This window comes from Mustela erminea, chromosome 12 (genome assembly GCF_009829155.1).
Source record: "Mustela erminea isolate mMusErm1 chromosome 12, mMusErm1.Pri, whole genome shotgun sequence".
NCBI classification, from domain to species: Eukaryota; Metazoa; Chordata; class Mammalia; order Carnivora; family Mustelidae; genus Mustela; species Mustela erminea.
In genome coordinates, this window is record NC_045625.1 from 29636451 (window position 1) to 29663761 (window position 27311).

General features: G+C 42.3%; 1 protein-coding gene across 4 annotated transcripts; it reads right to left on the bottom strand.

Moving 5' to 3' along the window:
• Positions 1 to 923: 923 nt before the first annotated feature.
• RNF20 (ring finger protein 20) lies at positions 924 to 27249 on the bottom strand. 4 transcript variants are annotated; one of them, XM_032307342.1, is made up of 20 exons: positions 26975 to 27249; positions 25679 to 25833; positions 20811 to 20978; positions 20547 to 20694; positions 20211 to 20393; positions 15543 to 15661; positions 13685 to 13831; positions 13433 to 13510; positions 13123 to 13242; positions 11618 to 11797; positions 10715 to 10850; positions 10264 to 10385; positions 9775 to 10145; positions 8458 to 8575; positions 7699 to 7848; positions 4572 to 4784; positions 3345 to 3470; positions 3047 to 3187; positions 2276 to 2377; positions 1856 to 2032 (listed from the first exon to the last, which is right to left on the bottom strand). In XM_032307342.1, exons 2-20 carry the CDS (start codon positions 25805 to 25807, stop codon positions 1856 to 1858), a joined length of 2928 nt encoding a protein of 975 aa, XP_032163233.1. In that variant the 5' UTR covers positions 25808 to 25833; positions 26975 to 27249. The 4 variants fall into 4 exon arrangements, with proteins under 4 accessions (XP_032163234.1, XP_032163233.1, XP_032163232.1 ...); XM_032307341.1 differs by having other exon boundaries at positions 26922 to 27249; XM_032307344.1 differs by lacking the exon at positions 26975 to 27249 and adding an exon at positions 22955 to 23026 and having other exon boundaries at positions 25679 to 25793.
• Between the last annotated feature and the right edge of the window lie 62 nt (positions 27250 to 27311).

Below are 27311 nucleotides of genomic sequence, written 5' to 3' on the forward strand. Positions count from 1 at the left end.
CTCTCTGCCCCTCCCCCCCTGCTCATGCTCAGTCTCTCTCTCAAATAAATAAATAAGACCTTTAAAAAATTATTTATTTTAGCGAGAGACAGACAGAGTGTGTGGGGGGAGCAAAGGGAAAGGGAGAGAGAATCCTCAAGTAGACTCCCCACTGAGCAAGGAACCTGATGTGGGGAGATCATGACCTGAGCCGAAATCAAGAGTCAGATGCTTAACCAACTGAGTCACTCAGGTGCTGTGAGGCTGATTTTTTTTTTTTTTTTTTTTTGGAGGACTGTATGGTTTCAAAATTCCTTTCAGAATCTGAAAAAAGCTATGAATAACGTACATACAACACAAACAAAATTTTGTATACAATCTGTGGCTATTCCTGAAACCCATTCATTGGCCTCTTCTGTACTAAGAAGCCAGACTGTCCAAAAATCATCACCCTTTTTGGTAATTATCTCAAAATGTCTCTAAATGCTCTTTATGTTGCTGGGACTCCAGACTAGTTGGGACTAGAGGCTCCCTGCTCTTCCCAACTAGAGGAACTTCCCCTAAATCCAACTTCCCATGGGACTAGTGGTTTTCTGCCACAATATTCCACAGGCTGGGGTGCCTGAGTGGCTCAGTGGGTTTAAGCCTCTGCCTTCGACTCGGGTCATGATCCCAGGGTCCTAGGACCAAGCCCTGAGTCAGGCTCTCTTCTCGGCGGGGAGCCTGCTTCCCTTCCTCTGTCTGTCTGCCTCTCTGCCTACTTGTGATCTCTGTCAAATAAATAAATTAAATCTATAAAATAACATACATATATATGTGTGTGTGTATATATATTCCACAGGCTGCAGTCCCCCAACGCTAGACAGCTAACTTCCCTAGCCAAGTGTCATGAATAGTAAATAACCAAACCCAAACCACCTACTGCCCAAGAAAAACACAAACACTAAAGCAAACTGAATCCTGCTTTAATTGAAGCTTGGGGAGTATAAAGTCCTACAGAAACATTACAGAGAATCTTCCAGAAAAAAGGGATCACAGCAATCCCTGTGGAGAGGCAGATGAGAGTTAATTCATAGCTCACTAAGGCCTCCCTGTGTCAAGTTTCCAAAGTACCCAGAAGATCTCTTCATCATCTCAGTCCTGTTCCCCATCCTCTCCAAGCTTGATTTCATTGTAAGATAAAAAGGGCTAATGACTTTGAAATTATTCTGGCCTCAAGAAGTAAGATTTTTTAATGAGTAGGACATTTCAAAACTTAAATAACTTCAACATGGAACCCAGCTGACCTTAACAAGTTACTTAGTGAATAGGAAATGAATCATCCTGGACATAATTTCATTAAGGCTTCAAACCATCCAGGAAAAAATAGCACAATTATACCATTTTATAATCCAACTTTACAAAAAGTTTACTACACAAATCAAGAAGTATTTGTGCCCACAGAGAGCTTATTTCTAAAAGATCTCCCTCACCCCCCAAAATAGTCATATGTCTCCACTCTTCTTTTGTTCCCTTCTCTGTGTCGAAAATACCAATTTATTTCTTCAGGAAGAATGGAAATCCAAAATTATACAGTAAGCCTGAAGAAGAAAATGCTGAGAAATCTAAAAGCAGGAAAGAAAGAAGCTGGTGGGGAAGACAAATGAGGGTTGTTTGTTTCTAATTCATTCCAAAACCCAAGACCTGCCTTTACCAGTCCTTTTCCCTGAAGTCATCTAGCTATTAGAGAGGAGAACCTGGACGTAAAGTCTGTGAAGGAAAGGTCGTTGACAGACAAACTGCCCTTAGGTGACAGTCAAGGAGAGAAGAGGTAGAGGTTTGGTGGTTAATGAAGAAGTGCCTGTCTAGCCATTCCCTCTTCTTCTCTTGGCTTGGCTCAACCAATGTAGATGCGATGGAAATCATTAGCACCAAACGCGGCGTTACACTTGGGACATTTGCGCTGACGGGTGTCATAGCGTGTCTTCACACACTCGAAGCAGAAAACATGGAAACACTTGGTCAGTACAGCATCCTTTTTACGCATGTTGCAACATGGACAGGTTAGGCGTGCCTTAAAAAAAAAAAGAGAAGTCAGAGACTGATCGACCATAAGGGTTTAAATGGCTATCGTATGGAGGCAAATAAGCAGAAAACCCACTAAGCACGAAGAAAAGAGTGTCCCTCCCCACCAAAAGAAACCATCCTCTGGTTCCCTTCATGTAAAAAACTTGAGTATTTATTCTCCCAGGCTATTAGCAGGCCACTTCAGTCCCGAACAAAAAGGACAGGAAGAAATCACTGCAGTTTTCCTAACCTTGTAATCCTTAATCTCCTCCATCAGGATCTCATCACATTTGGGCACATTGTCTGGTTTCTTTGTGGTCTCCAGCTTCCTTCGAAGTCGAGAGATGTCCTCCTGTGGTAAGACTGCAAACCCATTAGATATACATACTCCCCCAGACCTGCCATTTCTGAAGAAAAAAAAATTGCTCCAACTTGAACTTTCTACTCAGCAAAGAAAGGACTTTCTGTCCTTTCCTGGCCCATTATCTCTTAGGAATGCAGAGAACTGGAATGGCAAATACCTTCTTTGTTCCTAAGCACAAAACCATAATCCTATCACCAAACTCCAGTTGCACCTAACTACTGTCAATGCAGTTCTGTAAAAATACAGTCTAAGAATTAAACAACAACAAAAAAAAGATGAAAAACTTGATAAACTATTTTAAGGTAATTACTCTCAAGCTGAAGGTAAGAGTAGGTTAAAATAACTTACAGATGTATGGATAAGGCTAGAAAGTCATCATGAGAAACATATAACATGCCAAAAATAGAAAAATTACAGAACTTTAAAATCCTCTAATTTGATAGTGTTGCTGTATTCCATGCCCACCAGGTGGTAGGCAACATGGAACCCAGGCTTTGAGGGGAAAGGCAGTGAGGAAAACAGACTTGGTCTCATCACACAAAGAACTTATAATCAAGGAGGAGATGACATACATTAGACAAATGATTCCTTCATAACATTTCAGAGCTCAAAAAATACCTGAAAGGTGAAACATAAAGAAAACACAATTGCTCTTGCCTGGGCTCTTTTGAAATTGAACATGTCCTTTTCTTTGGTGACACTGTTCTCCACAATCTCATCCTGAAAATCATGGAGCTTCTTCTGAGCCAACTCCAGTTGCGCTTTGAGGTCATCTGCCAGCTGGGCTGCCTCCATCGCCTAGGCGAGGTGGACAAATAGCGTCAGCTTATTTCTAGGGAGGCAAGACGTTAATCCAGGCCAAGGTAGAAAGGGAACCTATAATGTCATCAGTGTCCTCCGTATTTGCTGCTCTGAGACTAGCCGTCACTTCAGATGACAGGGTAAGCAATCCTACCTTGCGTTTATTCATCTCTAAGGCCTGAGTCCTAAGACCCAGCTCCTTCTCCCCCGTGCCAATGTTGCTTTGTAATAGATGCTCCTTCTCTTCCAATTTCCTTACTACCTGTAACTGGGCATCAACCTTTGAAAAAGAAAATCAGATTTTAACACAAACAGGAAAGAAAAAAACTATTAACTGACTAGGCACTGTTAATCCATAGGCCCACAAAGACTCTGTTAGAAATCTCAAATCATCACTGTCTTTACCGAGGAACCCTTCAAAATATATGCAAGATCACAATACTTAAAAGCTTCCCTTTTCATACCAAAAAAAAAAAAAAAAAGTCACGGTTGATGGCTCAATCAAGAGTTTTAAGAAACCACTGAAAATTATTTTCCAAGTTGCCAAGAGCAAAAGGAATTACATTTACAGATACTCACCTTCTTCAGCAGTACTAATTTTCCAAGGCTGGCAATTCACACTAGATTAAATTGTAAATTATAGCTCAAACAAAGGCCATTTCTCTCAGAATGGTTAGAAGTTCTAAAACAGCCTTTTTCTTAAAATTCACACACAGGGACACCTAGGTGGCTCAGTTGGTTAGGCAACTGCCTTCCGCTCAGGTCATGATCCTGAAGTCCCAGGATTGAGTCCCATATCAGGCTCCCTGCTCAGCGGGGAGCCTGCTTCTCCCTTTGACCCTCCTTCCCCTCTCATGCTCTCTCCCATTCTCTCTCTCTCAAATAAATAAATAAAATCTTAAAAAAAAAAGAAAGAAAGAAAGAAAAAGGAATTCATGCACAAAGTGGAGTCAAGAGTCAACATGAAAGGGTACAAAATAAAGTCATACACCCACAGACTCTCATCCCAGCATCCAGAGGTAATCAGGTAATCACTCTGTTTCTCATACAGCCTTCCAGAAATTTGTAAAATACACAGCACAAACACACAAAGATGTACACGTTTTTAACATAAAAGGGATAATAAAATCACTTAATAACATTTTCCATACTAGCAGATCCTTATTTGTTTTAACAGCTAAAGTGTACTTCTTTGCAGGGAAGTATAATTTATACAATTATTATATATAATAATTATAATTTATTATGCCAAAAATATAATTTACTTTTCAGGGTTTTTTTCTTATTTTAAAAAATGCCACAATAATCATTCTTTAATGCAGAGTTTCATGTAGAAAGTGCCCTACTTCAACAGAATTCTGGCAAGCTCTATTCAAATTACCTGAGTCTTTAGAGTCAAAACCTGGTCAGCCAGCTCCTCCTTCTCTTCTTTAAGTAGCTTGTGGATCTGATTGGACTTGATACGCTCCGACATGAGTTTGAAATTTGCATCATCCTTCTCCCGCAACTGCTGCATTAAACGGATATTCTGCTCCTGCATGTCTTCAAAGGCCTGGCCTGTAACATCCATCTCCGAGAGGAGAGCCTCTTCCTCCTAAAATATGGAGAAAGAACCCTCATTTTAAAAGGATCTTCTAACTCCAAATGAGCACTGGAAACTAAATAGGATCTTCTAACTCCAAATGAGCACTGGAAACTAAATTTTCCCAGTGTTAATTCAGAAATAAAGTAACCTGCTAACAGAGACTCGGTTTTAAGCAGCTTAGTTTTGTCACTTAGGTTAGCCCAAGGAATACTAAAGAAGCCCTTATTATCTGAAGACACTGGAACCGATGGTCTGATGCTCAGCTGATCTGTATTCAGGGCTGGTTAGAATAGACAAATCTACACACCAATGTAGCAAACTGCTCAAGTAGCCCTTGATGAAGAGAATTTCTATCACGAAACCTCACATTTTCTCACACTTTTCCACAACTGTAATTACCAAATTTCACTACAGACTTTCCAGCTGTACTGTACAACAATCTGATGGGTGAAGAACAGTACCTAAAAATATTTTTGACTTATATTTTGTGTTATGAGGAGACTGAACATCTTTTCAGATGTGTAAGAGCCATTGGTATCCTTTTCTGTGAACGAGTCACATCTTTTGCCTATTCCTCTACTAAGGTGTTGGGTTTTCCTTTCTGTCATTTCTGGGGAGTTTTTAAATAATAGCAAGATAAGCTCTTTTGTGCTAAGAGTTAGAAATATTTTCTCCCTGCTTGTCATTTGTCTTTCAGCTTTGCGAATAGTGGTTTCTGCCAGATAGAAGTTTTGTGGGCTTTTTAAAGTTGAAATTATCAATTCTTTTCATATTTTTTAAACTTTTATTAATAGTTAAAAAGGTCTCCACCAGGGCGCGTCTGGGTGGCTCAGTCATTAAGCGTCTGCCTTCAGCTCAGGTCATGACCCCAGGGTCCTGGGATCGAGCCCCGCATTGGGCTCCCTGCTCAGCGGGAAGCCTGCTTCTTCCTCTCCCATTCCCCTTGCTTGTGTTCCCTCTCTTGCTGTCACTCTCTGTCAAATAAATAAATAGAATCTTTAAAAGAAAAAAAAAGCTCTCCATCATTCCGACTTATAAAGGAATTTGTTTTCTTCTAATGGATTAAAATTTTTTTTAAAGATTTTATTTATTTATTTTATAGAGAGACAGGGAGAGAGGGAACACAAGCAGGGGGAGTGGGAGAGGGATAAGCAGGCTGCCCGCTGAGCAGGGAGCCCCTAGCAGGACTCTATCCCAGGACCCTAGGATCATGACCTGAGCTGAAGGCAGATGCTTAACGAATGAGCCACACAGGCGCCCCAAATGGATTAGCTTCTTTAATATTACAGCTATAATTCATTTGCAAATTATCCTTGTGCAGAGTGTCTGAGTATATATGCAACTTTTTTCCAATATTAGTATTTCTTTTTGCCCTTCCGCATTTAATACTTTTCCTTTTCCCCACTGACTTCAAACTGTACCTTTGGCACATACTAAATACACATGTGTACTCTGGTCTATTTCTGGACTTTCTATTCAGAACTAGCAGTCTATTAGTCTCAAGCTATCTTACCTCCTGGAAACTTCCTGTTTTTATACCTGGTTGAGATAGGAACTGCCACTGCTCTTCTTGTTCGGTTTTATTGGCTATTCTTGTGTGCTTTTCCATATGTACTTTAAAATTGGTCTTAGTGCCAAAATCAACAAAACCAAAAATCAGTATTTGTATTGGGATAATACTAAATTTATAACATCGCTCCACTTCTTACTAGAACCTATAGTAGGACAATTTCCTGATAATTTTTATTTTTTTATTTTTCTTAAAGATTTTATTTATTCATGCAGGGGGAGAGTGCACACGTGCACAAGAGAGGGGCAGGGCAAAGGCAGAGGGACAAGCAGACTCCCCACAGTGAGAGGAGCCCAATTCGGGGCTTGATCCCACGACCATGGGATCAGGCCCTGAGTCGAAGTCAGATGCTTAACCAACTGAGCCACCCAAGCACCCCGATAACTATTACGTTTTAAAAAAGAGCAAGAGGAGTGCCTGGGTGGCTCAGTCGTCTGCCTTTGGCTCAGGCCATGATCCCAGAGTTCTGGGATCAAGTCCCACATTGGGCTCCCTCCTCAGCAGAAGCCTACTTCTCCCTCTCCCACTCCCCCTGCTTGTATTCCCTCTCTCGCTGTCTCTCTCTGTGTCAAATAAATAAGTAATATCTTAAAAAAAAAAAAAAAAGAAAGAGCAAGAGAGAGAAAATTGGAAACCACCAGATTTAAGAAAAGCCCAAATCCTACTTTTTTATCAAAGAAATGTATACAGGTTCTAATAAAGTTCCTCTTTTCAAGGTACATAATCTAAAACTCCTTCACTTTGCCATTTTGTTATTTCTTAGATACAGTGAACATATATAGTTTTTCCATTTCTGGTATCTTTATTATTGAACATTCAAAGTTAATAAAACACACTGGGACTTAAAAATAAAGAAATATATGTTCGTTGTGAGAAGAAAAAATCTTTACAGTTACGTGACCTCAAAACAACCACAGTTAACATGCTAGTTATTTATTTATAACCTGTTTGGGGGCACGTTATTTGTGATCATAATGCATATAAAACCATACACACACACACGTATATATATGTGTGTGTGTATATATATGTATATGTGTATGAATATATGTAAAGACACACACATTTTTTTTTTCATTTAGACTCACTATATCCCTGATTCCAGATCAGCAGAGGAAGGGTAGACCCCTCAATAAACAACAACTGGCTACCCTTTTGAAAAAAAAAGGAAGAATAAAAATTCGTCTCACAAATACGTAAAACAAAATAATAAAGAATGAAAGATTTCAGTAGGAGTAAAACATATTCACAGAAAGAAAAAGACTGGACTAAAAGAGCATACTGCACTGTCAATAACTTGTCAAGTAACATGTACTTTTTAAAAACCTAGCTACGCAAAGAGAGTGTGCCCACCTGCTTGGCCATGGCCAGCTTCTTCTGCAGGTACTCTATCTGCTCCTCAACGGCCCGGATCTTCCTCAAGGCATCCTCATCAGCCATTTTCTTGTTCTCCTTTTTCTCCTTATCCTCTAGATCCTTGAGTCTTTGCCTTAGATCTTCCAACTAGAGAAGGTAAGGAATCACACACACAAGAAGAAAAAGATATAATACAATTTCAAGAATCAACTGAGCCTGCACAGATGGAGGGCCCACAACACCGAAGCACCCTGACAGAATTCGAAAGGGAGAGAACGCTATACTGGCAGGGCACATCACAACACTGCTATCACTTCCCTCCGTTCCCACATGACACACTCGTATGAGGAACGCTGGTGACGAGTGCACACGCACCTCTCTTTAGGATAGTGGTTCTTACCCTTGTTTTTAAGGCCCCCAAATTGTAAGAGAATAAGACATTCTTCCCAAAAGTAATCTGAAACGTAACTCACTGGGTAACAGTGATTTATGGGAAAAGCATTAATGGAAAAGAGAGAAGAAAAAGTCTGAAAAGGTTACTCCTATTCCCAGAAATTGTGATATACCTTACCACATAGTGCAGAATACAGAAATCTGTTTTATTTTAGATGGTCTCTGAAAGGGAGGAAAATGCTGCTGAGTTTTAAATGCTAACTTTAAAGATGAAGAAAGAAACTACATCCTTCAGAAGTGTGAAGGAAAATCCCACAAATGCAGACTATAACCAGAATGACAGGTAATGGCAGACTAGATTACCTCTGCCTTAGACTTCTTCTCAGCTGCCATCAGCTGAACTTTGTCTCTCTGTTCCTTCGGGGCAGAGCGGTACATATCTAGCAATAGTTTCATCTCCTTTTGGCTCTCTTGTGCCTTCCTATGATGAGGATGGTAGAGGGAAGTGAAGGTGTAATGAGAAAACACAGGACATCGGAGCAAGGGAATTTAGAATTGAGCAAAATAATTTACAACTGTTCCATGTACACCTTACATCACAGCTCTGAAAGATAATACTTCTCACGGACCATCAGGAAACTTGTGGATACACTCGGAAACTACAGAAAAGCAAGCTCACTAATGGAATCATTTCTCCCTTCAGACTAAGTTCTCCAACATAAAGTTATAAAATAAACACGTGTGGCCCTACTTAAAGAGGCAAAATTCTAGGGCCCCACTCTTAGAAACCGAGATAGGTCTGTAATGGGGTCCAGGAATATATTTTAAGTAAGTCACCCAGATAATTCTGATATTATACTTGAAAAAAGTATTTGCCTTAAAGAGATCAAGAGGAAGGAATAGAAAAAAAGGGAGAAAACTAGAATCGATAAGTGGAGTGATGAGCCATCAGCTGCAGACTGAAACTTCACCTCCTCCCAAATTATCCAACCTCTTAACTATACTTTTATATACCAAAGAAACTCAAATGTTTTGAGCATAGTTGTCCTTCAAATCCAAGTATCAATAAAGGCACAATCACGACCAATGGTAAGCAAGTTGTAACCAGTTCTACTGGTTATGCAGAAAGACAAGGGGCAGAAATGTGATGTTATGTTGGTGTTTCATTTAGGACAGGTCTGTCTTACCATGTCAATGCCTGCAGGAATAAACCTAAGACATCTCTTAACGTGATCTGATACATACACAAACTAGTTAACTGTCGGGTAAATAGACCAACATTGTTCAAGTTAGAGTGATACGAACTCTATCCATTATGATTTAAATTACAGTTGATGCCAGCAATCTGCCAGCAGTTAATTTCAATAATTCTCATGAGTATCGCTTAAGTCATAACACCAATTCCTGTAATTTGGATTCATGAAGAATAAGGCTGCAAGTGCAGGGCTCACCGAGCCCTGACCACCGAGCCAGATGCCACACTAGTCCACGCAAGCCATTTTGACTGCACACTTGATTAAGAATTGAGAGCACAATTAATTGTACATTTAGATACACCTGAGATACCATGACAGCCTGTAAGTCACGCCATCCACCAAACATTGCGTGCATCATGTCCTAACCTCAGCTTGAGTCAGAAGCAGTTACTCTAGAAACAGTTACTCTAAAGTCTGCTCTTACTTCAGTTCAATCTTCAACTGTTTGATAACTTCTGCTTCCTTTTTCCTCCCATCGTCATGTTTCCCCTTCTCTTTATCCTTCGCAGAGTCTCTTTCCTTCTCGGACTCTTTCAGTTTCTGCTTCTCTCGTTCCCTTTCCTTTTCCTTCTCCCGCTCTCTTTCTCGCTCCCTCTCTTTCTCCCTCCTTTCTCGCTCTCGTTCTTCCTCGTCCCGTTTGGACTTGATTTCACTGGCTTCCTCCTGAGATGCCTTTGCTGCGGAGGACTGGGCAGCTAAGTCCTCGGAATCTTGCTTCAGCTCCACAGGCTCGTCCTTCGGGTCCTCAGTACTGGACTGAGACTGCAGGAGGGCGGTGCCGCTGCGCAGACGTGTCTGGGGGACGAAGAGGGAAGCAAGCGTGTGACTGACGGCAACCAGCCCACTCGGCTCCCTCAAAGCCAGCCGTGCACACAGAACAGCTGTTCGCACTTATCTGACCCCTCCTGGTTACCTTGTTCAGGTCAGACTGGGCTTCTCTCAGTTTCCGCTTGTACCTCAGGACCTCGCCTTTCAGCTGGTGGTTGTGATTCTGGAGGCTGCTGATGAGGTGGCGCATCTCCCGGTTGATGGGGCCTGAAATACAGCAGCAGCAATGTTAGGAAGAACTGTGACAAGGGCAAAGGCACAAGAAGACAAAGTGCAGAACACATCAGGGCCCTCTGAGAAACAGGGGAAATTACCAGAGACCTCCTCCTAAGAAGAAAACAAAACTGGCCAATCTGAATCGAAAAACAAACACCCAGGCTGTGAGCCAGAATGAATCCCAGGGTTTGATTAAGGGTCTTTAAGACATCTGAGCTCCACTTAACACTGTCAGATCCAGAAAGACTACACTATGTTGCTGAAGGAACTTTAAGGAAGCTTGCCTTGCAAGCTGCGAGGCGGAGTGAGAATACTCATACCTGCTTGTTCATTGGCGGCCAGCGTCTGCTCAAATTCTATCCTCAGCATCTCGTACTCCTTGCGGACCTGGGCCAGCGTATCTTCCAGCTGGATCACTTCAGTCCGCAGCTTCTTATGAAGACTAACCTCATCTCTCTACGCACAAAAAAGGGAACCAATCAAAAACTCTTATCCAAATGTGGAAACATCATCATGTTCTATTAATATGTTTCCTAATTTTGACCTGTAAGGATCTAAGAAGAAAAAAAAGTGAAACACTAAGAGGGATTACTCTGAAAAGTTCCCACTCAATCGATATTTAATGAGCACCAGGCAGCTACAAAAACTGATCTGAGAACTGGAAGGATATTACAGAAATGAGGGAAATAGCCCCTACCTGCGAGAATGTTATAATTTACAAGGAGTACCAAACAATAAAACAGAATGTAAATGTATGTATGTACGTAAGGTAAGACATATTAAATTCAATTCATTTGTCAGACATACAGTAAAAGACCAACTATGACAACAAATATTATCTTAAGGACTATGGAAGGTATGGAGTTGAACACATGAATGCAAGTTTTTGCCTTTAAAAAAACGTACTTACATTTGCCCCAACACGCTATAATGGCTTATAAATGGCACTATTCTTGCCACAGAAAATCAGGTGCTCTGTCTCCTTTATCACTGTCTCTTTTGGGTACGTGTCTGTTGTCCCACACCACAATCTAATGGTCACTACTCACCCCACCAGACTCTCTGATCCCAAATGGCGGGATGCCCGCCATCCAGCAGAATAAAGACCTAAGGCCACTCCATACATACTTGCTGAACGAGCAATAATCACTCACGAGAGGGTAAAATTATAAAATTTATGAGGCAGAAAAGCTTATATACAGAAGACAAAGTGAGGCTATTACCTCAATGAGTTCAACTTGGCGCTGGTGGGTCCCCCTGGTGCCATGAAGCAGCGTCCGAGCCTCATCCAAATGCGCTTTCAACTGCAGACTCTCGTTGTACAGGACGGAGAACTGCGACTGCATACAGCGGTACTCTGGGGTCTCCTTAACCGCCTCCTCCACCGCGCTCCGCAGTTCCACCTGAGGAGGGCCCAAAAGCCAGTCAGAAGCAGAAGCTAGCGTCTGCGCCCTGGATGCCAGATAGGAAATAAAACCTTAAACTCAATGATGTCCTGTGCAGTTGAGAAAAGCTTTTTTTGCTTGATTTTTGTTTTTTAAGATTTTATTTGTCAGAGAGAGAGAGAACATGCAAGAACACACATTCAGCGGTAGCAGCAGGCAGAGGGAGAAGCCAGCTCCCCAGTGAACAGGGAGCCAGATGAGGGACTTGATCCCAGGACCCTGGGATCATGATCTGAGCCAAAGGCAGGCACTTAACCGACTAAGCCACCCATCTTCCTTACAAAGATTATGAATTGTATTTGCCCACCCTTCTAGTTCTGTAAACTCTCTAACAAATTAAATCTGACCAGCCAAGAGGTGACAGCAGGTACCTGTGTTCTCCATCCAAGAACTGTTTTAATTGACATGTATTTTACATTATATATCAACCTACACCAATGACACTAGAAGATGCCTATGAAATTTGTCAGACCTGGGGACACAGAAGAACCCTATGAAATTTGTCAGGATGTTTAATTCTTAAAACACAGTTGAGGACCCCCATCACTAACTTGTTCTTTTTATTAACAGTCACAGAGAAATAGATTTTCAATACTGGATTAAAAATAGTTATGCTTCTCTTAAGCAATGGCTTGCTTTAATTATCCACTTTAACTGATTTAACTCAGGTTGGTTTTGTTTTGTTTTTCAGTTTGAACATCTTTATTTACCTAGAAACATGAAATTATAAAAGACATGCAGCTATGACTGAAGAAGGGGCAGGAAGACCTTCAGGATCTATTTTCTTCCCGGCCCCCAAGAACGTGGGGAGAGAAAAATTCTAACAGGCAGGTTTGAAAACCAACAGGAACCATCACTGATCATGTTTCTTTCTCTGTTCTGGCAGCTAGGAACAGAAGAGCCAAATTCTATGACCCACATTTGGCAATTATGGACACTAAGTAGCCTGCCTGCTACAAGATGTATGTGCTCCTTGCACAGAACTTGTACATGAGCCCCGTTTTTTTTTAATCCATTTTGGATCATCACCCCAGTTTACCCTACTCATTTTTCTCAACAATTCCTAAGTTAGAGCACCTTGATTCAGTCTACATATTTCTTTATAGGTTGTCTTAGATACTTTTCAGAACAAGGTACAGTATAACTAACAAATAAATAAATAGACATACCAACAAAACCCACATTTTTCTTTTCCCTCATAAGTTCTGAGGGCCAACCAGTATGTATGTGAATTGATCAGTGTAAAGTTTCATTTTACGGCCCTTCAGAAAGGTGTCTCCTACCTTCAGCTTCTCATTTTGGGTGGTGACCTCCTCCAGGTCTTGCCGAAGTTTCTCCAGCTCACAGTGACGGTTCTGAGCCAGCTCTTTGTTCTCCTCAAGCTCTGCATTCATTTCCTCAAACTGGAGAGAAAAAGGAAAATAACAAAATGAGCAAAAAGAATTTTTATATCATTCCCAGTCCTAAGCTTCCACCTTCACCTTCCCATTCTTCTAGCACAACCCCACTCTGCCACTTGTGAACTCCTAAGTACCAAGCACGACAGCTGACACGAGGTCACAAACGTGTCCCAAGTTGAGTCGCGCATCTTACCTTCCGGGCATTGATAGTGATCGTGCCGCCATAGAGACTGCTCCCTGCTCCGTATACCTTATAGCCTTTCGAATTCACCTATAGGAAGGACAAAGATTTTAGTGAGAGGAGACCCTAAAATTTTATTCTGATAACCAAAGTACTTTCAAGAGTCCATTTTGTTCCCAGGTACTACTACCTGGGTCCATCCTTTCTGAGTAGACTCTTTAAAAATGAATCTAGTCTCTAAACTGTAAGTGAAAAAGCACTTGCCCGCTCCAGAACTTCTGCTAAGTGGCGGTTGAGTCGCTGTTCCCTCTTTCGAATTTTGTCAATATCCCACTGCAGGTCATCAATCATGGACTCAAGGACAGACACTCGTGACTCAGCTGTCTCCACTTTACTCTGCAACTTAGAGAACTACAACCCAAAGACAGGTATCCAGAAAAAGAAAGCCAAAAAAAAAACCCAAGTTAGAAAAGCAATACCTCCCATCACTACCTTACATCCCAAATCTCACAAAATTAACCCCTGCTTATGCAACATTATAGGCAAAATTAAATTGGAGCTGCTTCACCTTCTTCCCAATGCATGAATATAAAAATGAAATCATGAAAACTCTAATTATAAAACTGTTAAATGTTCACATTAATATATACCCTTTGTGTTGGTTTTAAAAAATGGTCCCCAAAGTCTTTGGCAGTGGTGGCACTGGCCCTCCTCTTGAATCTGGGTTAAGTTCAGTGACCCGGTGGAAATGATGTTACGTAACTTTGAGGCTATGTCTGAAAGGCCATGCAGGTTCTGCCTGCTGTTTTTGGAACATTCATTCTCTGGAAGAAGCCAGGTGGCATGTAAGAAGCCCATCCCTGACACTGCCACGTTGGCGCAGCAACATGCAGGCTTTCCAGGGCACGACCCACCACTGTGAGCTCCCCACCAGCTGACAGATAACATCAACCGTCAGCCACGAGAGCCACGGTGGACGTCAGCTCAGCTGAGCAAAGCAATGTCTCTCTCCAGCTTAGTAATGCTACACGAAATTTGGGAAAGAGCCAGAAGACGTGAACCTTCTCATCTTTGTCACACCTAATTTATGTCTCAAACATTAAAAAAAGTTATTTTATTTTTCTACTATACCCCAATCGATTCAGAAGCACTGCTATACTCTACTATGCATATATTTTAAGGCTAATGAGAATCCACATGTATTAACAAACTTCCCAGATGATTCTCATGCAAACAGCCAGCACGGACCTTGGCACTTGAGTTTACAAAGTAAGAGCATAAAGAAGAACATGGGCTTTAAAGTAAAACACACCTACATCCAAATTACAGTTCAATCACTTACTGGCTCTATGTTCAGACCAGTTACTAACCTCTTTGAATTTGTTCCCTTAGCAGTAAGATGGCAACTGCTTGACCATCAGAGAGGATACTAAAGTACTGAAGTGCTACGCACTAAGGAGATGGTAACTACTAACTTACCAATAAGCACAGGGTATGGGCGGCCAAACTAAAATACATCAAATTTCAACACAATATCCTTTCAACTAAACTGAAATGATAATCAGGGGTGTCAGAAAAAATCTTAAGGGACTACTATCATTTTATCTCAATCACTGTATATAAATAAATGAATACCCAAATACTGATGCGGTTTGGTCACGGCACTATTGATGCCCAAATCTGGACGGAAAACACACATTCCTCAAGTTCCTAGCCCATCATCGATACAGTAGTTCCTACTGACCCATTCTCAGATGAATTTCTACCAACCCATCCCTCAGTAACATAGTACGTGATATTTTATATTTGGGATGTTATTTGATTGCTGTGTTGTTGCACAAAACCCCACATGATGGTATTTCTTCCTAAAAACTAACATCGTAAAGTTGTCTATTCAACAGAGGCACAAGTCTAGGAAAAGCATTCGATTTTTTTTTTTCCCTTAATCTTTCCTCAGATTTCGATTTCTCAGATCTGGCTGTTCACACCCACCCTGCATGCTTTTTAATATAAAAATAGGCTTTCAAAATACAGCCAGATGATCCTCAAAGCACTCAAAATGCTAAATCAATGTCTGCCGCAGGCCACAAGAAAGTACCATCTCTTCTTTCAGGTCAAGTACCTCCTGAGACATGGTGCGATGCTTCTCCTGAAGTAGGTCTGTCAGTTCCTGTAGCCTCATGTTCTCCTGGGCGAGAAAGGAATTCAGCTCCTGCACCGCCTCCTCCACGATCAGATTATCTGAGGGAGCAGAACCGCACTTCAGTTTAATATCTATAGTGTCAAATTTTAAAAGTGCGCCTCCCACCAAATATTAACATGCATGTCACTTTATTTTCCTGAAAACCTTCAAGAAGTAGGTTGGTTTTTATTATCTTCACATGACTTATTAAGTACCCAGCCCTTAGATGACCTGCTTAAAGAAATGAGCCAAATTTGTGCTTCAGTAGAAGATGACACAGAGCCAAAGTCACCTAACTCTCATCCCTTTCTACAAAGTCAAAATGCTGTGAGAAAAGAAATGGAGGTTCTGTAACTTTATTCGGATAAGACACAATCACCTAAAAAACTGCATTTTAGAATTGTAGACAAGATAGAGGTATCTCTCATCAGTGACAGTCTTCATAGCAATAAAATTCTATTTCATAAGGCTATCACAGATTCCTACTATTCACTAACACCAACATGCAGCATCTCTCTGTTGAGAGCAGGGGGAGCAGAGGGCAGAAATTTCCTGACTCAAATGAGCACCCATAAAATCACAAAAAATGAAGGTAAGAGCCTTGAATCACTTAACATAGTCCAGAATACGATGCTAGGGGCACTCCTGAAGCGCAAAAGCCAAAATGTACACTACAATTTACAAAGAAGGTAGATAAATATACAGAACTTATTACACCAAGTAAATATGTTTAAAATTAGAGTCACAAATATAAATGCTCAAATCCAAATGTTAGCAAGTGAAATCAGATACTCTTCAGGATATACAGTGCCCTGTAGAGACAGTTACCAGAAGGGAAAACTGTGGGCTTTCCTCCTACCCTCTGGCATGTGGTGGAGAAACACCATACACAACAGGCTGGCCATGTGGTGGGTTTTGTGGTTTTCAACCAGGATTGCCTGTAGAATTACTTGTGGGACTTTTAAGATTAGACAATTCCCTAGGACCCATCCCACACCTACTAAATAAGAATACCCACAGGTAGGGCCAAAAAACATATGCTCCAAAAGCTCTTAAAGTGATTCATAACCCAAGTCAAGAACTGGGAGCTGAATTTTAGTCCTTTTAATATCCTGAGATACTCAGAACGAGTCCTACAATATATTAAGAGCTCAATAAATACTTACTGAATTAATAAACAAGCTGATAAATCCAATTCTTTTGAATCCAAGGATAAAATAAACGGGGGGGGGGAGTGACTGCCAAAAAGGTATAGTTGATCTTATAATTCATTCTTTATAGATCTTTATCTTTTGGCAAGTTCAGCTTATCTACAGCAATTGCCTTTTATGCTATAAAAAATAACTCAGTGATTTGTAACTTATAATTAACGTTTTTATTTGAACTTAAACTCTAGCTTTAAAGCGCATGCCATCAAAAATAATTTTAAAATACTGTTCAGTATACTACCCATTTCAGTTCATTTTTAAAGGTACCAATTATTTTACTTGATATTCATTTATAAAATCAAGTTTAACACTGGCATAATCTCTGCAATGGCATATTACCTGCATATAATATGCATACCAGTATGTACCATGATACACACGGTTCATCCATGTGGCATATTATAGTATTTAACCACACCATCCAACTGTTCTAGTACAGCCAATGGAGAAAGTATTAACACCCAGCTCAGTTTACATTAGGTGACAGGGAGGATTTATAGCCACTCATTCATCATAACTAAGCACGCACTAGATAGCAGATACAGTGCTAGACACTGGAGAAACGAAGAGTGAGCCAAGGCACTGCACCAGGAGACAGAACCCACAAGAGGATATAACATATGAATAAAAAAGCCTGGGAGGACATGAACCACACTCTTACAAAATGATCATTTTGGAGAAGTAGGAGGGCAGGACTGCTAGAGTCCACTTGTACGTATTTCTGATTAGTGTATTCCAAAACTGGTATCTAAATAATAAAGTACACTAATATGCAAATACATTATTGGAAAAGCAAAAGAAACCCTTTCCCATCAAATTTTCACAAGGTCTTTTACATCCCTCACCTTTTAATTCTGTTGACAATTTAGCCAAGTAGCCTTAAAAAAAAAATTAAGAGTAGGGGCTCCTGAGGGGCTTAGTTGGTTAAGCGTCTGCCTTAGGCTTAGATTCCTGGGACTGAGCCCTGCATCAGGATCCCTGCTCAGCGGGTAACCTGCTTCTCCTCTCCCTCCACTCTGCTTGTGCTTGCTCTCTTGATCTCTCTTGCTCACTCGCCCTTTCTCTCAAATATATCTTTTTTTTTTTTAAAGATTTTATTTATTTATTTGACAGGCAGAGATCACAAGTAGGCAGAGAGGCAGGCAGAGAGAGAGAAGAAGAAGCAGGCTCCCTGCTGAGCAGAGAGCCTGATGCGGGGCTCGATCCCAGGACCCTGGGATCACCACCTGAGCCGAAGGCAGAGGCTTTAACCCGCTGAGCCATCCAGGCGCCCCTCAAATAAATCTTAAAAAAAAAAATTACAGAGGGCACCTGGGTGGCTCAGTTAAGCATCTGCCTTTTGCTCAAGGTCATGATTCTGGAGTCCCAGGATCAAGTCCTGTATTGGGCTCCCAACTCAGCGGGGAGTCTGCTTCTCCTTCTGACCCTTCCCCCTCTCATGTTCTCTCTCACTCTCTCTCAAATAAATAAAATCTTAAAATAATAATAATAATAATTTAAAAATTCTTATTTGCCTGCCCAATGGTTCATTACATTCAACATATTACTATCAGAAACAAAAGGTTAAACATCTTTTTTTTTTTTTTAAAGTAGTCTCTGGGGGCGCCTGGGTGGCTCAGTGGGTTAGGCCGCTGCCTTCGGCTCAGGTCATGATCTCAGAGTCCTGGGATCGAGTCCCATATCGGGCTCTCTGCTCAGCAGGGAGCCTGCTTCCCTCTCTCTCTCTCTCTGCCAGCCTCTCTACCTACCTGTGATCTCTCTCTGTCAAATAAATAAAATCTTTAAAAAAATTAAATAAATAAATAAATAAATAAATAAAGTAGTCTCTGGGCTGAATGTGGGACTTGAACTCACAACCCTGAGATCAAGAGTCACATGCTCTAAGCCAGCCAGGCACCCCAAAAGGTTAAACATCTTAACAATCACAAAAATTATGCTATTACAACTAGAGCATGATTATTAAAAATGTGAATTCAGGGCATTTAAGAAGATGCAACCTGGCTACACAAATACTTTACTATATAACGTACAATTTTAAGTTTCTCCATTAACACTGACTAGTAATATAATTATTTCAAATAGACACTTCTCCATTCATATAATATTTTCTTTTATCTTTTTACTTTTTTTTGAGGGGGGACGGAGGGAGAGAGGGAGCAAAAGAATCTTAAGCACATGGAGCCCATTGCAGGGCTCAGTCTCATGACCCTGAGATCAATACCTGAGCCAGAATCAAGAGTTGGGACGCTTACCAACTGAGCTGCCCAGCCACCCCTCTTTTATCTTTTTAAACACAGAGACCATCTAACAACTCTAAAACCTGAGCCAACTCTTTTCGAAAATATTAGAGATGGGGTGCCTTGGTGGCTCAGTGGGTTAAAGCCTCTGCCTTTGGCTCAGGTCATGATCCCAGGGTCCTGGGATCGAGCCCCACATCGGGCTCTCTGCTCAAGAGGGAGCCTGCTTCCTCCTCTCTCTCTGCCTCTCTCTCTGCCTACTTGTGATCTCTGTCAAATAAGTAAATAAAATCTTTTTTAAAAAAAATATTAGAGATAACAAAAAAAAAAACAAGAACATATCAAAACTGACTCTTTGGGGGCACACCTGGGTGGTCATTCAGTTAAGTGTCTGACTCCTGATTTTGGCTCAGGTTATTATCTCAGGGTTGTGACATTGAGCCCTGGGTTGGGTTCCACGCTGGGCATGGAGCCTGCTTAAGATTCTCTCCCTCTCCCTCTGCCCATCCCACCCCCCTGCCCCACACTCTCTCTCTCTCTCTCTCAAATAAATAATTATCTTTACGGGCACCTGGGTGGTTCAGTTGGTGAAGCATCTACCTTTGACTCAGGTCATGATCCCAGAGTCCTGGGATCGAGTCCCGAGTTGGGCTCCCTGCTCAGCAGGGAGCCTGCTTCTCCCTCTGCCCCTCCCCAGCTCGTGCTCTCTCTCATTCATGCTCTCTCAATCTCCAATAAATAAATCTTTTAAAATAAATAAATAAATCTTAAAAAAAAAAAAACCCTGACTCTTGAAGTCAAAGTTCAACACCTTATAAACAAAAAATTTTTAAGTGTAATTACCAATATTTAAAATATCCAGAAACACAGCCATTCCTTAAACACTAAAATTAATTTTGCTACCTATAAGTGTTTAATTAACAGAGCGTATCAGAATGGAGCTTTCCTCAGCTACTTACAGGACCGTTAGTGGCTCAAAATATGAAGAACTTGGAAAATACTAACATGCCATAGCAACGACATTACTGTTATTACTGGTAATACTGGACACTGTATCCCAAGGAACGGAATCAAAAATAAATACATTAAGTCTGCAACTACAAATCAGCATGCAAAGAGAGCTCTTATTCCTCCTGCTTCTTCTCCCAGTCTCCCAGCCTCACCTCCACTGTTCAGCTTCCGCGATAAGAGCTCCACTTTTTCTTGTAATTTATCATAGACCGTCACAATCTGGGACACAGCTCGGCGGGAGGACTCCACACGCTCCTGCAGCTGAGATTCCATTTCCTCGCTGGAACTGCTGGCCAGAGTAGCAAGGAAAGAGAAAGCTGGCTCTTGCCCTTCCCCTGAGGACACAGGGGAGAAAAAGAAGCCATCAACATTATAAAACTGGCAAAATCAAAATCTTCTTTCTTTCCTCAAGTGGAAATCCCGAAAGCAGAGCTCTACTTCGGAAACCCACACGGCACGTGGTGGTAGCAGGCACCACAAATACTCACCTCTGTCTCGGTCATCCTTCCGCTCCTGATTGCTATCAGAGTCCGGTTCTGGTTCTGGCACGACAAGGGCTTTTCTCTCCGTGAGGAGATCTCCCAAGCCCTGCTCCAGATCGTAGCGTTTAAGGATGATACGGATGTTTTCATCGAACTGGAGGAGGGTGGGCACCGTCATGAAAAAACAAAAGAACACAACTTGGGGAATGAAGAGAGTGCTAAGGCGAACAAAAATATTCAAAAATCTGAGCAGATAAACAAGTGAGCCACCTGACTCCAGTACCGGTTGACAATCAGCAGTGAGGCATCATCGGTGGCCTGTCTTCGTTCCAGTTTTTCGATGTGCTCACGGAGTTCATCTTCAATGGCCTGCCGTTGATCCAGCATTTCTGCCAGCTTGCGATTTTTGGTTTGCAGTGTACGAATGTCTAGCTCCTCCTGCTCCAGGAAACCAATCTTATTAGTCTCCACAAAGAAATTGGGCAAATCTGCTTTTAAATTCAACAGGGTCATATTAATTAGTAATTTCCAATGACTAAAGCTATTTATCTTTAAACATCTTACAACAAATAATTGGGTAAGTAGGAACAGAGGAAGGAAAGAATGTGCGATCATGGGAAGTAAAAATGACGCTAATATACCAAATTTGGACCACACCCACCTCACGGTTCTCTTCTCATGAACACTCACAAAGTCCCATGAGGCTCCACTGTCCAGCCAGACCACCTTCTACCGTGATGACCACTGCCATCTATCTCCTCAGCACCGCCCCCCACTCATTTAGGAACCTCAGCACCTAATACCCATGCGGAGAGGTGCACATGTGGTCAAACCATCGAATCCTCTAGCTGTCTAGGCTGCATTCTGAATTCCTTAACTCCGGGGAGTATCTCCCCCATACTATGCTTCAGCCATACATTTCAAAAACCACATCTTGGACTTCCGTCATTATCCGGAACTGTGCCATAACTGAAATCTTAAAATTCTGTGAACAAAACCTTATCTTTTTCCAGGTACCTTGTACCCTTACCTCCATATACCAGTCCTCATCTAGATCTCCCAGAACCTTGAATTCTCTCCTTTTTCCTTCAGTCCGTCTGTCTCCACTATCTTCCATACCTTGACCTCAGCTTTTATTCAGGATCTCATTCTCATCTGTTTCTGCAAAAATATGACTCCATCGTAATTCCACACCTCTCTCAGTATCTTTCACTTTTCTCCCTAATTCCTTCCCAGGACAAGGTGGGGACTAGGGGTGGGAAGGATGGGGTGAGTATCCCAGGCAAAGAAAAGGATTGAAAACGATTACATTTTTACTTTAGCTAGGAATTCATGAATATTTTAAAGTAAGAACTATTTATTAGAGCACCAATTTCTTGTAATACTTCCATTTTCTTTCTTCCATTTTGGTTAAAAAATTCTTGATATGTCAAATTAGTCAAGAGCTTCCCAAACATACAGCTAGTATGACTATTAATCCTATTAATAAATGAAATCCTCAACCTCTTCTCTGAGCCCTCCTTTCCCCCTTCTTGTTCTAACTGAAACCTGGATGAGAATCCTGTTCCCCCTTAAGTTTCTCCAGCACTGGGCCTGGGGACAGGCAGCCATCCTCCTTGTTCTGTAACGGCCTGCCATTCCAGGCCATTAGCCCACCTGCCGCCCCCAAACCTCCTAGCTTTGCAGCTCATGCACTGGTCTGCACCACCTGCTACACTGCCTTCCTGCACTACTCTATGAATGCCCAGGTCACCTCCTCACGTTTCCTAAAAATTTAGCATCTAGCTTATTATACTCTCAAATGCTACTCCTATCACAGTTCTTACTGATTTCAATCCCCATAGAGATTATCTTTCCTGTATCTCAAATCATCAAGTTGTCCACCTTCTTTCCTTCAATGATCTTGTCCTCTGCCTCTCTCAGCCACCAAACTCCCAGTTATTCTTAGACTTAGCCATACGTGGATGCTCTTCATAAGCTTAACTTCAAACACCCCATTCTCCACAAACACCATGTACTTTTCCAGCTCACTCTCTTTAGTGTCCTTTCTCCCAAAGCTCTGCACCTCCTCCAAGATCTATAACCCATTGGTTCTGTATCTTCCCCATCCTTCACTCCTCTCACTTCCTCGGTCCCTTCTTTATTGAACTTAAATTCTGCAGTAAGTCGCAATCTTGGCCTTCTGTAACCTCCTCCTTCCCTGCTTCTTCTTCACAGCTACCTGGTAAAAACCCACCCCTCATAACATCCAACTCTCCACTCCTACAGGCCTACAACCATGCAGCTGAACGTGACCACAAAACAAAGTATCATGCTGCCTGGGCTCACTTTAAACTCATGAGTCAAGTAGGTCCTCAGTGCTGGCCAGCAAAAATAGCCTAGTCCGTTCCCTCATCAAGATGACTACTTCATACCTTCTCCTGTCTCTTCAACCTCCAACACTTCCTCCCCCATCCTCACTCTCAGATGAGTCGCCTCTGATTTCACTGAAAAAAAAATAGAAGCAATCAGAAGAGAATGTCCATAGCTATCGCTCATAACTGCAGCTACGGACCTACCTACAGCTGAACTTACATCCACAGCCTTCCTCTTTGTTGCTACAGATCAACTGCCCCTGCTCCTAGTTAAGGCCAGTTCCCCACCTGTGCATTATATCACATGCTCTCTCCCCTATTCGTGGAAATCACACCAACAACCATCTCCTCTTTCTGCTACCCCATCAACTTGATCATCTCTACCAATTCATTTCAATCAACATGCTATAATAACTCCTACTTTGAAAACAAAACAAATCCTCCCTCAACCCCATATTTTCCTCTGGCTAATGCCCCATTTTCTGTGTCTTGCTTTGTATTAGTACTCTTACCAGGCATGGTCTCTCCCCTCTTTTCCCTAATTCCTCTCCTCTTCTCTTCAGCTCACTGCAATCAGGCTTCTAGAACCACCATTCCATGAACTAGGTCTCACTAAGGCTCTACTGCTAAACCTAATGTCTCAGTGCTCCCCTTACTCAAACCATCAGCAGCACCTTAACAACTCCTTCCTTAAACACTCTCGTTATTTGGTTTCTGGGCCCCTACGGTCTCTTGTTCTCCTCCTACTTCATTTTCTGTCTCTTTGGTCAGTCTCTTCTCATCACCTTGACATGAAAATATCAGTCAATATCAGTGCTTCAGGGCTCTGCTGTCAACCTCTTCCTTATCTACACTCAGTTAGAGCCTCTAGTCTCATGGATTTAAATACCTCCTACAAAATGATGACTCCCAAATGCACAGCATTAGCCCAGACCTCCTTTCAGAGAGCAGATTGTGGTATCCAGCCACCTACCCGCTCAGATGTCTAGAAACTTTCCCACACTTGAATGTCCAAAATCAAACTCCTCCCTCATCCTCCACAGCTTCCAAAAAAATCTGCTCCTCTCACACTCTTCCCTAGCTCAGTAAATGGACAGTCCATACTTCCAAAATTCTGGGATCTCATAAACTTCATCCAATCCATCAGCAAATCTGTCAATACTACCACCACAGTGACCCAGGTCACCATGATTCCTCATCAAGATTACCGCAACAGCTTCTTGCTGTGGACACTTTTGTGCCCCATGCCATGTCCCATCAGCCTGCCAGACTTCAACACAGCCATGGTGGAGAGCTCCATCCACACCCCCAGTGTTCCTACCTCAAGCCGCCCAGAGTCTTTTCATTTTTTGTTCCACAACTCTGCTGGCTCTCTAGAGCAACCTTGAAGTGCAGAGGAAAAGCTATTGCCTGTAAGAGCAACCTTCAACCAACTGTAGCAGGAATTAGTGGATATATGCCCCAGCTCCCTACCCTTAGAGAGATGAAGTGGAAAGGAAAAGAGGGAGTAGGAATGAGGGAACAACTCTGCTAACTGAACTGATGCTCCTCTACCACCTATTCTCCAAGCATAAGTGACAACATGTTACTCTCCTGCTTAAGACCTTACAATGGCTCCTCACTACTTTGTGGATAAGACCCAAACAGCGATGTATCCTTTCTGCTTCTCTTAGATCACGGGGCTATTCATCCCTATGAACAACATATCCCCCACTCATAAACATTAGAACAATCTGCTCCGTTGGCAATGTCACCTGACAGCCTGAAGTCCAGGGACTGTCTTTAGTGTAAAGCATAGTTCTGGCAAACAGCAGATACTCAACAAATATTTATATTTATTGAGTTAGCAAATGTCCTTGGGATGCAGAATGTGATTCAGTGTTAAGACAAAATCACCTCCTGGCCAAGTATGGAGGAGCTGAACCGCAGAGAGACTAAGGACACTTCATCAACAATTTACTCTGAATGTTCCCATTATTCTCCCTGATCCTAAGTCTAATTCAAATACGTAAGAGATGGGGTTTTATAAGCTATACAAATGTAAAGCATTTTAACAACATGTCCCCATGGCTGAGTTCCAGCTTCTGGTGTGTTAACAGTCTAAAGAAACTGTCAACTCCATAACAGCAAGGGCAGAGTCTATTTTATTCACCATTACATTCATAATATCTAGCCCCATAATAATTATCAATAGCTCAAACATACTGCATACTTACCATATTAAAGCTAATGTTTTAAGCCTGTTTAACAGGGGCTCTTTCATTTTATCCTCTCAACAACCCAATGAGGTAGGTACAATAAAAACACTTTATACACAAGGAGAAGAGGCACAGGGAAGAAAAGAGAAAGTGAGTAGCTAAGAAGTGGTAGCACTGAGGGTAAATTCCAGGTCGTCTGAACTCAGACTCTGACTCTTCACCATTCTCTCAGTGATTTTGCTACACTGCCTCTTAGTACCTAGCATCTAACTTTTCAGTGAATGAAAAATGAACGTACAGTTTCCCACTGCTAATGCCTATAATCAAGGTGTATCAGGCACCACACTCACCAGAGATGAGAAGCACACCTTTGAAAATAAAGACCAAATGTTAATATACTCTTTTCAGAACTGACCACATCATTTCACCTACTTCTGGCTATTTCCCTCTTCCTGTCAAATAAATTTCTCTTACACCAGAAGGCTTCCATAAACTCTTACTTTCAGGTTGCAATTGACAAAAACAAAACAAAACACACACACACACACACACACACACACACTCTCACGGCACTGTTTCCACATACCGTTGAAGAGACACCCCCGAGCTTAATCGTCTCCACGGTCGTCCCTGAATCTTCAACAGCTGTCTTCTTCTCCGGAGGCATGGATGTGCCAGACTCTCCAGCCGCTCTTTTATTTCCAATTCCTGACATCTTGGCACCGGATGACAGCAGTCTTCCTGGAGGGGAAAAAACCCTCAGAAATTTAGGTAAGATATGCAAGAGCAACAATAAAGAAACCACCCACAGTGTAAAAACTAGCAACTTTTCTAGCCAGCCTTTTAAACAAAATCCATTAACTTCATACCAAGTGACACAATCTCCAAATTCCTCTTGGAAAGAAAAAAGTAACCTGTGGAGTAAGAGTCAGGGCTGAATTTACACAACCACCAATTTCTAAATAGGGTGCTGATAAGAAATAAGACAACAGGCAAAGGATGAAGACCCCAAGAAATATGTCAGAGAAATCTCACTTCCTGAAATGTCAGAATCAGAAAAATAGTTTGATTAGGAAAGGAACTAATTCTATTGTGTTAGAAAAATCAGAGCTGAAAGAGATCTCAGAAATGTCTATTAAATCATTAATATTGAGCAAATAGTGTATCTCCACTGAGGCTCAATTTCCCAAGCCAGGAATACGAGTATATAATAATCACCGTGCCCCTTTCAAGGAATGAATAAGTATAGAAAGAACGTAGCACAATGCCTAACACGAAGAATGCACTCAGCAAAACTAGCTCCCTTTCTTCGATTTGCAGTTTCTCTCCTACTCCCAAACGTTCTCCTCTTGATGTCGCACAACCCTAAGGAGAGCCTAGACCTGACAGTGAATCACCCTTCTACCTCTCAGGGAGCCGGGTTGCCTTGAAGGAGTTCTCCCAAGGGCTTCGGTCTCCCCCTACGTACAGTAGAGGCGAACAAATATTCTGGCTACCTAAACTGCCTCCCAGGGTTTCGGAGCTCAAAGGAGGGGAAATGGATGCTAAACCACTTGCTGCTTCAGAAAGCAGCCCTGCCATCACCGAGACTACACACCACCCTGCTTCCAATTCAAGCTCCAGAAGGGGTTACTGGCGGCAGTAGCCGAAGTGGGAACTTGCCTGGACACAGGACACAGAGGGGCAAGACAGGGGCCGCAAGACGATTCGCGAGGAGGCAAGGACCCCAGCCTCCCGCGTCGCCAAACGCAGGGAAGCCCCGGAGCCCGAGAGGGTGGAGATACCCCAGGGCCCGCACAGTCCCGCAGCGCCCTCGCCCGTGGTCTCACCTGGGTTCTAGCAATTCGCGCGGCTGGGCAGCGGAACTCGGGCAGTTACTCACCAAGGTCCGCTCAGCGCCCCCACGTCTCACCCCTGACCCGCAGGCGAGGACCCATCGAAGCTTCCGGGAAGCGGGGCCAAGGAAAGGAAGAAGGGAAAGAAGAAAAGAAGGCGCTTCAGCGCCGCCGGGCGGAAGTGACGTCCCGCGAGGGCGCCGAGCGCCCGGAAGCAGGTGCCGTCTCCGTAGCAACGCGAGGGAGCTGACCTCAGCCTGCGCCGTGTCCCGGCTGGCGTGGGCGAGAGAGCTCCAGACTTTTTCGGCTTGTTGGCCTGTGTTACTGCGACCTCGTTTTTGCTACTGAAATAAAGTGCCTTGTTCTATTGCCTATTACTGGTGC

Excerpts from the sequence above, each read along its gene's own strand:
- RNF20 (XM_032307343.1), bottom strand. The coding sequence starts at position 25,807 with ATGTCAGGAATTGGAAATAAAAGAGCGGCTGGAGAGTCTGGCACATCC. Across the intron at positions 20,979-25,678 it reads TCGGGGGTGTCTCTTCAACG|GAGGAGCTAGACATTCGTAC; the intron begins GTATGTGGAAAC and ends TTCCTGGAGCAG. Across the intron at positions 2,033-2,275 it reads AGGAGATTAAGGATTACAAG|GCACGCCTAACCTGTCCATG; the intron begins GTTAGGAAAACT and ends TTTTTTTTTAAG.